General features: G+C 36.5%; 1 protein-coding gene across 1 annotated transcript in view; it reads left to right on the top strand.

Annotated features, from left to right (window-relative positions):
- Positions 1-13,981, top strand: part of Taf1 (TATA-box binding protein associated factor 1) — a 320,423-nt gene that overhangs the window by 262,507 nt on the left and 43,935 nt on the right. The window contains exons 25-26 of the mRNA XM_067146785.2: positions 6,231-6,373; positions 12,857-13,000. Coding sequence (XP_067002886.1) covers positions 6,231-6,373; positions 12,857-13,000 — 287 coding nt within the window. The remainder of the gene's footprint in view (positions 1-6,230; positions 6,374-12,856; positions 13,001-13,981) is intronic.

Genomic DNA, 13,981 nt, shown 5'->3' with positions numbered 1-13,981 from the left:
TAATAATATCAGTATTCTTTTAATTACTTGAATGTAAAGATAACATGTAATAGTCATCATAGTTGGCTGTTACTTGATGTCGCTGTGCATTTTGCAACTTAGTTTGATTTATAATATATACAGCTAAAATTGGTTAGGACGTTTTTGTGGGGACTGAAAAAATATAGCGTTATAAAGAGGGAGCATGCTAAAAAATTAAAAACAATTAAGGTTAGGTTCGAACGGAAGAATAATTACGATTAAAACAAAGAAACAAATGTTTACAATTATAATTAAAGAAATAAATAAAGAAATAATACATTTTAAGAGCACCAACATGACAGCTGTATGCATACATACAGTAGGGCTAATTTACGAACGTTGTTACACAATTCACTTACGAACATAAAATTAAGCACCAGCACATAACACGGGCTACTGTTGCACGATCCAAACAAACACATACCCACAACAAAGACTGGTGTGAGACTGACGCTCCCTGCAGCTGTAGGCCGACTTGCTAGGGCCATGAAATTAAATTCTCTACCAAATCCTTACCCATTCTAGTCGTCGCTGGCACATCGTGTGCGGCAATGTGGCTGGGAACGTGCTGAAGAGTGACATAAATGTGCTATCCAGGTTTCTTTCGTATGTACATAACAGGACATGGACTGGGACTTTTGAATAATGATGTAATAACCAGGAAAACGTGCTGGAAAGGGGGGGGGGGGGTCTAAATCACTTTCGACTGTATATATATTTCTGGTGTCTAAACAACCTGTTCTTTACATTAAACATGCATCTTCATAAATTGCCTGGACAAATGAGGGAGTGTACAGTTGTTTGTATTTGACAAAGCTGTGATGTTTGTCTTCTCTATACAATGTGGATTTACAGAACACCAATAGCATGGGGTGTGAGTGTTAATATTCCTAGTTAGGTGGAACCTTACCTTGTCTGTAAAGAACACAAGGTGAGGGTCGATTGAACCCTCAGTCACTGGTGACAGAAACCACTCGCAATAATGAACACATGCTGCAGGATAAGCTGATTTAAAATTATGAACACATGAGCATTTGTAAGGTTTGAGTTATAATAATGTTATTGCTGTATATACATAATTCACTGAAACCCAAACTTCTTGTGCTAATTTCTACAATCGATGAATTTAATCTAATCTTTTCTTATTATCCATATTGACTATGATGTTTGTATCCCCCCAGTTCAACACAATTTGTATTACATTTTTCAAGCATATATTATTTTACAGTAGGAATACATGTTTTGTCCCATCATGGCGGCATCTTCAGTTCCTTAATGCTGATTGCGGTAATGATTTTTATGGCAAACATGGAAGTTTTGCATTAATTTCTTCTGATTTTCCTTCTGCTAACTCTGTGTGGCTTTGCGTGTGTTTCTGGTTTAGCACAACCAGTAGTCTCAGACTTATTCAAAACATAGTGAATTGAAATCCTGGAAGGAGTCAGTTGTTCAGAGAACCTCTTAATGAACTGTGTACGAATGCCACAAGCTGATTCATATTTTTAGCTGTGCACGAGCAGTCAGGTTTTATACTGAAAACCCTCTACTTTGCTTGCGATGAAAATGTGAATTAAACTCAAAACCACCAGAATGAGGTGTGAGACAGAAAAGTGGTCAACTGATCAGAAATCCCTCCAAGAATTCCATAATCGTGTAAGACCAAAACTTCAAGAGTTATGCTTATGCGTCGTTACATCAATGTCCCAAACATGGAATAAAGTCAAAGAGGCAATTTCTTTTCCTCTTTCAGTCAGAAAAGCAACTGCCAAGAGCAAAACAACCATGGTTATCACTCTCCACATGTTGACTGATTGAAGATATGGAAGATCTGAAGAGAAGTGACTCCAAACCACTCAAGATGTAAATAAATATAAGGTCCTCTGTTGAGAAATACAATGGAACTGTAAAGCAGACAAGACACAATTCATACACAGTGTGTGCACAAACATAGAGCAACATCAAAACCACAACGAAACATGAAAACTGTTCAAAAAGTTGTCCAGTATCATATCACTTGTGAATTTAAACCTTATACAGTAGAAGTCCACTATAGCAAATGCGGTATATAGCAAGAACTTCATTTTTACGACAGATTTTTCCTGTCCCTTGAAAATCCCTATATTAAACAGTGTACTATTCTTCAGTTATTGCGAGAACCCAGTCACTGATGCATTGTTTATTACAAGCGATTAAGCGCGTGTTGTATTTCTGTTATCAATATTTATGCACTTCAGAGATTATATTGAATGCGATCGATGATCTTCATTAGTTTTCTCGCTATGTGCACTAGCGAGCTCTTTCGTCGACGATCAAACTCGTAGGTGATGTTGGAGTCGATTAGTGATGCTCATCGACTAGTGTTCTATAAACATTATTCGAAATGGAAGGGAAGATGTTTCCGCAATAAGTGCATAAATAATATGGCCGATAGCAGTTATTAACTCATTAGAAATATAGGCAGAAATAAATGACCATGTCATTTTAATGCTATGTATTGAAATTAAGTAAGAATGTTATACACCTCAAAATACGGCACAGAGTGGATGACTGATTTCAGAGGAAAGAGAATGTTTTAAGCGAGAAAATGTACTGTTGAATATATGAATAAAAACTATCCAACAGTCATTTGTAAACACCTGATATGGTTTTGGTTTTCCTTTATCAACATGCGTGCATTTTACGTCGTGTAGGTACGGGTACTGTGAAAGATATAGTCTATCGTTTCTATAAAGATGAGATGAGAGTATTAAAAGACGTGAAAAATACAATAAAACAAATTCGTAAACCTTTTCCTCTAGGGATTATTAAATAACAACAGTGTATTAAAAGATGTGTAAAACACCAGACAACAGATATAGAAACGTTTGCTCTGGGGTTCATAAAAGAATCAGTGCATTAATGCAGATCACACACTCTTTCTAAAACAAATGTCAGCTGAAGCCTCATATTTCAGACCAATGGGTTATTAAACATTTTTTCTGGCTATGAATTATTTGGAGGTTAAACTTGGCCATGTGCCTGAGAATGACTGACCATCAACTTGAATGTGACAACACTTTGATCGACTAGATTCAAAACTCAAAGGTGCAAGTTTCAACATGCGCGCAACCATCGAAAGATGCGGATGTCTGTCCTCTTACTGGATTTTAATTTTGTCTTCATTAGTCAGCGATTTTACGACTTTTTCACCATTCATACCACAAGACAAATATGCACCACGCTAGTCAACTTCACACGATTATGTTCTTAATCCGTAGGAATGGTATCATGCGACAGATGTTCACTACCCTTCTCTGTATCACTCAACACAGAACAAATTTGTAACTTCTGAATGGAATGCAAATTACAAGCACAGACCGCCTTACTGGGTTATTCAGCGATATCAATTAAAACCAGAAAGCAAAATTGAACTTTCCTGAGGCTAATGGCTTGCTTCCCAAAGGTGTAATTTACCCTGTAAAGTTCAAGAATTCAAGGCCATTTCCGTTTTTGACGCAACATTCCCAGACCTGCTTCCTGTGGCAAGGGCTCTAATCTGCATTTAAAATCACGTTCCTTTCACACGAGATGACAAAGAGCATTTTCAGGGCTAGGAAAAATGCAATCATTTTGAACGGTAATAGTAAAAATTTGTGACGCGATAGGTGACGTATTTCTAATGGATTTAATATGATGTGAATTGGGACTCTGAATTTACGAGGTACTAAGCAAGAAATTATTGTAATGAGGAACGCATTAATGAGGTTTCACTGTATTTTCTCGCGTCTAGTTAAATTCCGGAAAGGCTATTCCCATGTAAATTTATAGTAAAAAGGTTATTATTACTCTACTTGCACTTGAAATATGTTTTCATGATTCATATGAGTTTAGGTTAGGTTAGGTGACGCTGTTTGAATAAGAAAACGGAAACAATTGCCGCAGAAGCCACTGGAGTGATACTACTCCAATTTTTTTAGAATTAAATTTAAAGCTTTCACGTCTCAGAATTAAAAAAATAACTAACGAGTAAACCATAGTGTGAAAATATGCGAAAACACAAGTGTTGAACAAATGGATTTTCGTTGCATACTGATTTTGATGTGTGTAAGCTTTAGAATTTTACGAAAATCGGATATAACGACAATCCACTATAGTGAGTAAATTTTTCGCCATTATGAATTCTCGCTATAACGGACTTCTACTGTACTTGGGTGGTAGACGACAGCAATGGAATTCTCATTAATAACAAGGAAGTAGCCGCCTAGAGATGATGGCAATGTTGTGAAGAAAATAACAACCTCTTTGACAACATAACAACTGAACACCTTGAAATGGAACCCGCTATTTTAAATTCAAAAATACCATTAAGGAAGTAGCCACTTAGAGGTGATGGCAATGTTGTGAAGAAAATAACAACCTCTTTGACAACATAACAACTGAACACCTTGAAATGGAACCCACTATTTTAAATTCAAGAATAATATTAAGTACCTGAAAAACGGCAAAGCCCCAGATATTGACAAGATACAGATGAGATTTTTAAATGAATGGGAATTCATTCCTTGTGTAATAGTATATGGAGTACCAGGGAGTGATTGAAATATTGGACAGGCTCAGTGTTTGTTCTACTGCACAAGAAAAGTTCAGTCAGGAACTGTTCTAATTATGACATCATTGCCTTACTTATATTTTCACTCAATGTTCATTTTGGACACTAGGATGTTTGTATAAGCTAACATAAAAAATGCAAGAAACATAATTTCAAGAAGCAGTTCAATGTATGGACTCGCATGTCAGTGATGTTTTGCTGATCATTTCATTTTATTTTTGATCTAACGTCTGAAAGACTGAGAAATAGTTCAAAATACATTCAAGACATGTACAATCTTTTATTTGCACACTTGTTTTTAATATAACGATGTTTATCATTTACAGCAAGAGAATTTAATGTTTTTATGCAGTTACCGTATGCTTCATGACCATATAGTCATGTTTTAATATTTTAATTAATTATTTTACTGAAGATGGCCCAAACATAGGGCCAAAACACGTATTGATTATGAATAAAATATATTTGTTTTGAACAGGAGGAAACATCAGAATTCATAAATCTTATATAATTTGTAGTTTTTATCGAAATATAAGAAACATGGGACCAGATTCTCAATATGAGACAAATAATAGAAAAAACTTGAGAGTTCTATATACCTGTACTCAACTGTTTCCTGGATTATCATAAAGTTTCTTGGGAGAAGTTGTGGCTGGAGCTCCACAATTTTGGTGTCCCGCATCTGATAATGCTGGTACAAAGTCTGTACAAATGTAACACTGTGGCTGTAAAAGTAGACAACGCCATCTGAGATTTCTTCCACGTGTCTTGAGGTGTTGGTGAAGGATGCATCGTGTCTCCTCAACTCTACAACATCTGTGCCGAGTACATCCTTATAGCTCATAAGGTATAAATTTGGCACATCCCACCGCTGCACTAGTTTTAATGCAAGACATGACATTGAGGCCACCAATCACAGCTGTAGATCCTGCACACTATCGACATGTAATTATTTGTCTCAACACTGAGCCTTGCATTCAAATCAGTGTAATGGTGGGAAGCACCTAAAGTTCTGGACTATAGGAAAGCACTTGATGATTGGGTAGGAGTTATTTCAATCAGTGGGAGAAAGATTAACAACTTGCACTTCACTGATGGCACAACTCTCCTTGCCAGCAGTGAAGAAGAGCTTGTAGAAATGCTCAGAAGAGTAATTGCTAGTCTAGAGTTTGGACCAGAAATCAGTCTTAATAAGTCTGAAACTGGTAATTAATTAAGCAGCTCAGGTTCAGCTCACAGACCAGTTGAGAGATACAGAGCATATGAATGATTCTGTAGGTACATGAGCTCAGCGGATGATGATGATGATGATGATGATGATGATGATGATGATAGATACAATCTATTGTGTTCATATATGAAGGTTGGTTGCATTATTATAACATCATTTGTTCTCCTGAAAATTTTACCCAAATGGAGTTATGCAGTTTTCTTGCTAAGCCAATAATATAGGCTACATAATTATTAGAAAACTGGAAAAAACGAGAGTTACTAATAGGAAGAGTATCATTTTCAGTTCTTTAATAATTTATATTATATCAAGTATTTATGATATTACCTCATGTTGTGCATGTTAACACTTTGTCCTCCAAAATATCATACATCTTATACTTGGTTTCAGCTCATAAATACCACAACCGTTATGAATTCCTAGCTGACATTGAACGCATTCTTCAGAATTGCATTATTTACAATGGTAAAGACTCAACATACACACAGAAGGCTGAGACCCTTGTGAAGATGTGCCAGGCTACATTGAATGAGGTAAGATGATAGAATTTGTAAGATGATGTAAAATAGGGAACAAAGAATTTAAGAGACAGAGTGTTTGAATAGAGCTTTAGCCAGTGGAAGAAAACCAAAGATGCATGGGTTTTTGTTCATACCATGCTCATGTACCTGCTGATAGGTAAGGTGGTGTTGCAGCTGTGATGGCACAATTACCATTAATAAACCAATGTAATGTGGAAGAAGCTGCCCATAACATTCCCCAAAGTCCTTTGATCTTTACATGGTTACCATCTTGCTGACCAAATTATACAGTGATAAGACAAGAATTAATTTAGACAAATTTTTATATAAATAAAAAGATGCTTTACAAAACAAGGAGTATCAGCTGAAGGCAAATGAGATCAACTTATCAATTACTTCATAAATATTTTGGTTAAGTTTATAGTAATTTTAGTTACGGTTAAATAATTAAGGCAATAATTCTCTGTTACTGATATTAATAATTCAGGGAAGTGAAAAGAAACAGAATTCAGGATTCAAATAAATTATTAAATATCAAGAGAAATTCAAGAAGAAAAGGATGGTATCAGGTAAATATAAATTCAATATGTATTAGTAATAAGACAATATGATCTCAAAGTATAATCACCTTGAATCAAATTTGTGAATAATTTATCACAGCTCAGATTATTAATATTATTAATATATAATTAATATTAATGTAAATCATTGAGGTGGAAGAATATGTAAATTATTTTGTTTCGGTGTTTTCCAAATTTGTATGTTCCTCATCACCAGATGGTTCATTCCAGGCTATGTGTTAAGTATCAAACTTTCATAATATGTGTACACCTGTCATGCCTCCCCGTCCTCCTAGACAGACCCACTCTCATTAATCTCTGTTTTCCTACACTTTCTTTCCATTCTTCTGCTATGTTCTGTTCGTCTGTTCTGGAAGTCTTTCATTGCACTTTATTTTATTATTTTTATTTCTATTAATTCTTCTACCACATTCATCGCTGATTCATCTGATGACCTTTCTGTTACCTCACAACACACGTACGGTGTAACAAGATACATCTTAATTGGAGCTTAGAGGGTGCCGTCAGCTCTTGCTTGGAATGCTAGGGCTGCGCTAGCGAACAGTGTGCCATCTGGTGACGAATAAGCGTACAACTTACTTAGACCAACGGTAAAGCATTCTTAAATTCAAACCTTCATTATTGGAGAAGTCTTCCTCATGAACAGTCCAGATTTTCTTCTGAAGACACAGAGCAAAGTTCTCTGCAAAAGGTAAAGATTTTCACCTTGTTTTCTTGACATGACAAAAGTCCAAAAGCTTATATCATATCTATAATACAATTGTAATACACAGAATTACATGATGGTAAATGAGGCAACATATAGGGAGTGAGAACGTCTCAATTCCAGACAAAATAATGTTGATCTAAGAATGTTAATCCAAAAATAGAAGATTAAATTATTTTAGAAAGACAATCTACATTGTTGAAGTTAAACCTTGAAGTGAAACAGAAGATAATGGATTGTGAAAGTAAGAAATCCATGTAACAATTCAATAGAAACTTAACATTACAAATGGCATAAGCCATATCATAAACAAACAGAAATTTAGAAGAAAGGGTCAATAGAATTTATAAAATACAACAGATACATACAGAATAAAGACACAAAAGGGTCAAATCTGGGGCAAAATCCCCAATAAAAGAGAGGTCCTACATGATGTTGCTGTATATGACAATGTCTCAATAGCTGTAACACTGATCTCAGCTTGAGAGAAGTCTCAAGACTAGAAGCATGAGTCAGATCCTTGCATCGCAGCTAACTGGATAAACACAAACAGGAAGATTTGAAAAGATGCAGTTAGTGGAGAAATGACAATGCTGATAATAATAAAACATAATAGTGAAATAATAATGATGATAAAAATTGTTATTTTTTAATTTGATATTTTATGGGCTACATTGGACCACTCTAGCCAATTATAAGAAATGTAGTGTGGGAAAATACAGTTCCCGTAAAAGCTAAACAAACAATGTTCAAATCTTACTTCCTGCCAGTCATGACATACAGGTTGGAGACCTATGTGTTACTGAAAAGAGACATCAGCAAACTGCAAGCATGTGAAATGAAATTTTTACGATCTGCTGTGCAAAAAACAAGAAGAGACAGAATTGGAAATGAGTGCATTAGAAATGACATGCAAGTAACCTGTATGATGGAAGAAAGACTACATATTGCACGGTTGAAATGGTTTGGACATGTGCAAAGTATGAAAGAGACTAGAACCCCCAGACAATACTTGGAAATGGCAGTAACTGGAAAGAGACCTGTTGGACATCCCAGAAGAAGGTGGCTGGACCAAATAAATACAGACCTTATCGAGAAAGGAACAACACTGCAGGATGTGAAGGAGAGGAACTCTATAATGACAGGAACCGATGGAGGCATATTGTCCACAAAAGTCATACAGCCTGCTGGAAGGATACCCAGATGATGATGATGGTGATGATAAAGATGAGTCAATTATACAGAGGATTTTTTGCTTTTCTATCTGCCCAATATTTCTTCATTCTGAAAGATCCTGCCTTCCTTTCTTCAATTGAAAACACTCTTCCATTAGACCTTTTATTAATCTTGGTCCGTAGCCTGGTGTGTGTTTGTCTCTTATGTTCTTAAGATCATCCTTAATTTCCGTAATACATTTAATCTTGGTCTTGCTATTCCATAATTTTTCAATTATTCTTCTGGCTAATTGATGGTGATGGTGGTGGTGGTGATTATTATTGTTTTAAGAGGAAATACAACTAGGCAACCATCCTCTACATAACACTAATCAGGAAGAAAATATGGAAAGGATCTGACATTTCAAAAGCTGAAGGTATCGGTCAAAGAAAGACAGGAGCCATGAAGGGTGTGAAACAGAAAGACTCCCTAGGCCTCGTTATCTAATACTCAGGGTCGGAAAAGAACAATAGTTGACCAAGGGAGGTTGGGTAGGATAGATGAAAGTGAGGAGCCTGACACAAGTAAGTGGAAGCAGTGCCAGGTCTCAGCTAAGAGCCCCGTGTTCATCTGTCCATGTTCCTAAGTTAAGAGCCCCTGAGGCTCCTTTTAGTCACCTCTTACAACAGGCAGGGGATACCATGAGTTTCTACTTCCCCCACCTACAGGGGGATCTTCTGTTAATTCCGTTGTTAGGTGTTCTGATAAGATGTACCAATATAAATGGTCTGTTATTGGACATTATAATACCAATATAAATGGTCTGTTATTGGACATTATAATACCAGTATAAATGGTCTGTTATTGGACATTATAAATTTTCCAGCTAACTCATTCCTGTTTGCCAGCGTTTTGCTCTCGTGTGCTAGGTTGGGCTCATCAGTTGATACCTAGCACACCTACCAAGATGCTGGCTAGCGCATACCGTGGAGGCCACTGCGTAGGCTACTTGGACCCACCGGCAGTGCCAATACACTCTGAGAGACTTTGTCTCTTTACCAAAAATTGATGCCTGCTTGGCCATCAGATGATATAGATGTTGATTCATGATTTTTTTTTTTCCTAATTGTGCTCAATACCGGTTCCATTTCCTTATAAAATGTTTTATTTGATGCTATTCTCCTTCGTCCAGTAACTTGATATTTTTTATTTATGCATGTTCTAATTATTATTCTTTCTGCTGTAAGTATTTTGTTTATTTCAGCTGTATTGGTAGTTTAAAAAAAATGGTTTCACTAGCATAAGTTATTTCAGGCTTTGTGACTGTTTCATAATGTCTTAATTTTGCTGCTTTTGCTGCTATTGATAAACTTTTTTTCTTAAATTTGTCACTTGGTAATATAATTTGCTTTGTTCATTTTATTTATTCTACTATGCCCAGCTGGCTTCTTATGAAGATTATGAGTTAATATTTTCTAAGATAGTTCAAAGTAAGATTCGTCATCATCATTATCATCATCACCACCATCATCATCATCCTCATTTTCCCATTTCCAGCTGACACTGGGTGGGTGCAAATATGATTCCTCTCCACTTTGTTCTGTCATTCCACCCTCCTTCTTCCAACACAATGTTCCAATGTTAAACCATTTCCATAACGTTGTTTGGCGGTAGCTTGTCCATGCCTGACCGAGTCATCAGCGGCACTGCAAGTTTTGACGTCAGCTGTTGGTTGGGGTTTGCCTTTCTTGTTTCCATTAGTGCTTTGACGAGCTTCACATTCCCCCTGATTATTGCAGTTGTGAGCAGAGAGTTCCGCAGGTAGAGTGCCTCACAATCTGCGTTCCGCTTCTCCACCAGCATTAGTAACGTTGTCTAAATTAGCATCTGGCCGCATGCATAGAGCATGCAACATGTTCTTCCCATTACACTTGCAATTGCCATCATCTGTGAAATCAAAGGCTTTGTCATCTTCACTTTATTCCATCTTTGCCCGAACATTGGGATTGCCCCCATATTCAAGCAAAAGTTCACACATTTCAAGGTGTCTCTTGGCAGGGAACCATTAGTGCTAGTACATGAAGTAGACTTAGGCCTCCATCTAGGAAATTGGAACCATATCTGCTTAGTTCATATCGGCTCTTGCTACGATGGGCTTGCCACACCCAACGGTGTTTTATACCTACTGCCAGGTTCATAATTAGGCTGCCCCCAACATGAAGACAGACGCCTTTCGTAGCCGCCCCTCTGGAGTACAGACGCTACGGGTTTGCCCCTCCGCCATCTCCACCATACCGAAGTCCACCTTCTCCGCCATAGATGCCGTTGAGTTCTTCACTCGCAACCCTGAGCTGGGACCCATACCAGATGTTAAACACCGGGTCAGTGTACTGTGGGACTCGCATAGGAAGGGCCACCACTCCATGGGTAGTGCTGCTTCCGAAGAGGGTCCCTATCTGCTTCCTAGAAAGGTTACGAAATAATAATGTTACACAGCTTAAGCCAGTGACATTGCTCTCGATGTTATCCTTTACTATTTCATTCACAGGGAAACCTTGCTGGCCAAAGGTATGTCATCTAGATGAAAAGCTATGTTAGAATTATAAACTTTATGAATATCAGATTCACGTACAACTTGTGCATTATTAGTATAGCCTATATGATATTTTGTATGACATTGCAAGTTTTCATTAATTTGGGATGACAAGGGTAACAACCACAAACAGCTTTCTGAAGTTCACAGGTTCTCATGGGGTAAGGTACTCATAAGGCTCTTTGAATGAAGACAGAAAGTCCTATTACTTGTAAACAAAATCAACAAGGATTATGTTTCATTCTTTGTTGATGAGTAGTTGCTAAGTGCATTGGTGTATCTTTCACACAACTTCTCAAATCTAAATGAATTCAATCTCAAGTTAATTCTTTGACCGTCCTCAATCTTCATGAAAAAATAAAGGGGTTTGAAAGGAAACATAGTCTATGGGTCAGTTGCATAAAATACAAAGGACTGTCACCATTTCCTGCTCTATGGATTTTTTAGTGGGAAATGCAGTATTAAAAAAGAATTATGTGAGACATAATGTTCCCATCTCAAAACTGTGAAGTCACCATTTGAACATTACTTTCCTAAGTGTACGTGATGACTTTTCATGGATTCATGATCCTTTCCACTGTGATATTCAAAGTAACAAACTTTCATCAAATGAAAGATAATAGTTATTGGATTACTGGTATTATTTGCAGTTGATCTGCATTTAGGGCTATCGCCCAGGTGGCAGATTCCGTATCAATTGTTAATGTAGTCATTTCCTAAATAATTTCAAAGAATTTGGAAATTTATCGATCATCTCCCTTGGTAAATTGTTCCAATCCCTATTATTCCTATGAATGAATATTTGCCCCAATTAGTCTTCTTGAATTCCAATTGTATCAATTTTATCTTCATATTGTGATCTTTCCTTAAAATCTCTTCTCAAACTTATTCATCTAGTAATGTCATTCGACTCTTGTATGATACTGGGCTTAAAATGAAATACAATGTAGAAGGTATGATTAATTTCTGGACATCATCGCCAGTGGAAAGAGAGTTCAGGGAACTTTCCAGAGGTACTTTAAAAGTGATAATTCCCTTTCTTTCTACATATCTATGTGTGAAAGGGTTTATCATCACTAACTGAAATAACAAATGAAGTACAGAAATCAACTTGATGTAGGTACTAATTTCAGACTTCAGCTCACTTGCATGTGTCCAAATATTGAACATCTGTTCAAGGGTTGGCAGGTTTATCCATCTCATTAATGTAAGTATCATGTTTGTAAAATTTCCTGCTTGTTTAATTTTTGTTGTTTTTTAAAGGTTAATTTTAAGCTATCTGAAAAATAGCTTTAGTAGAGTAGATAGCTTCTTATAATACATTTTCTTAGACATAAGATTGTAAAACGGTACTACCCCCAGGACTTTCTTTGAGTTCAAGTCTAAATGGTAAGATTTTTATGTCTTTCACATTTATAAGAATTGTTCTGAGTATTGCTGAAACACTAATACCATTTCAGTATGGAGATCATCTAACGCAGTTGGAGCGTAGTATCAGTCTGGCTCAGGAGCGGGCCCTCGAGCAAGCAGAAGTGGATTCACTTGGAACGTGGCTTGGAGGAGAAGAAGAGAATTATACTATTGCTGAACCAGATATGCGTGGGGTAAGGGTGCTCAGCTCAATAAGGACAATTTTCTTTGCTGAAGTTGCACTTTGTTTCTTGTGTTATAAATAGGTTTGCAATATGGAACTGATGTACTTTCTGTAGATAGTCTATTGTGATGAAAATTTGCAATTTCTTTCATATCTATGTATACACATGCAGGAATTTACATTTTTTTGTGAACTTGTTAACATAAATTACCAGCAGCTTTTAAACCCTTTAAAAGCAGGTGGTTGACATTGTATTCAGCAGGAGAAAGGATCCTGCAATTGTTCCCAGCCCTGCAATGCTACTGCCTTCGTCAGGATAGGAAGTCTGTGCCTTAATCAATTAGCAGCTGTTGTGAAAAGGACTCTACTGAGCTGTATCTTTTGCTTCTTTCCTCAACCATGCACATTTTTCACGCCCAAATTTGATCAGTTGTGGCACAACAACCAAACACCGCAACAAATAACAAATAATGGAAGCAGACCCCAGCATTTTTCATTAATACCACAAGCAAATTTTGCAACTGCCCCATGCAACAAGGTACAAGGATAAGGGAAATCACAACACAGATAAAGATAAAGGTGACAAATGTGGAATCTGGACAAGACCACTGTCGTACAGGACGTAGCAGAGGGTGGATCAGGTAACATTCAACACAAATGACAAAGACAATTTTCCTGAAAACAACAGAATGCATGAATCATAAGTTTAAAATAAATGAAATTTAGTGAATAAATGGTGGGTGGAGGAAGAAAACATCGCAATATAAAAAATCTGAAATAATAATAAAAATAGTAAAACTTGAAAAATTAAAATTATAAAAAGAAAACTCTTTAAAATAAATGTACTTGGTTACCCTATAATTATTTCATAACTTAAAATTTATCAATACAATGCACTCCTGATAATTCGCGTGCGGATAATTCGCTTTGCGGTTAATTCGTAGGTCTCGGAAAGTTATTTTTTAAAGTATAATTCTTACACCCACTAATC

The sequence above is a fragment of the Anabrus simplex genome, chromosome 5, assembly GCF_040414725.1.
Source record: "Anabrus simplex isolate iqAnaSimp1 chromosome 5, ASM4041472v1, whole genome shotgun sequence".
Lineage (NCBI taxonomy): Eukaryota > Metazoa > Arthropoda > Insecta > Orthoptera > Tettigoniidae > Anabrus > Anabrus simplex.
This window is presented reverse-complemented; position numbering and strand designations above follow the sequence as displayed.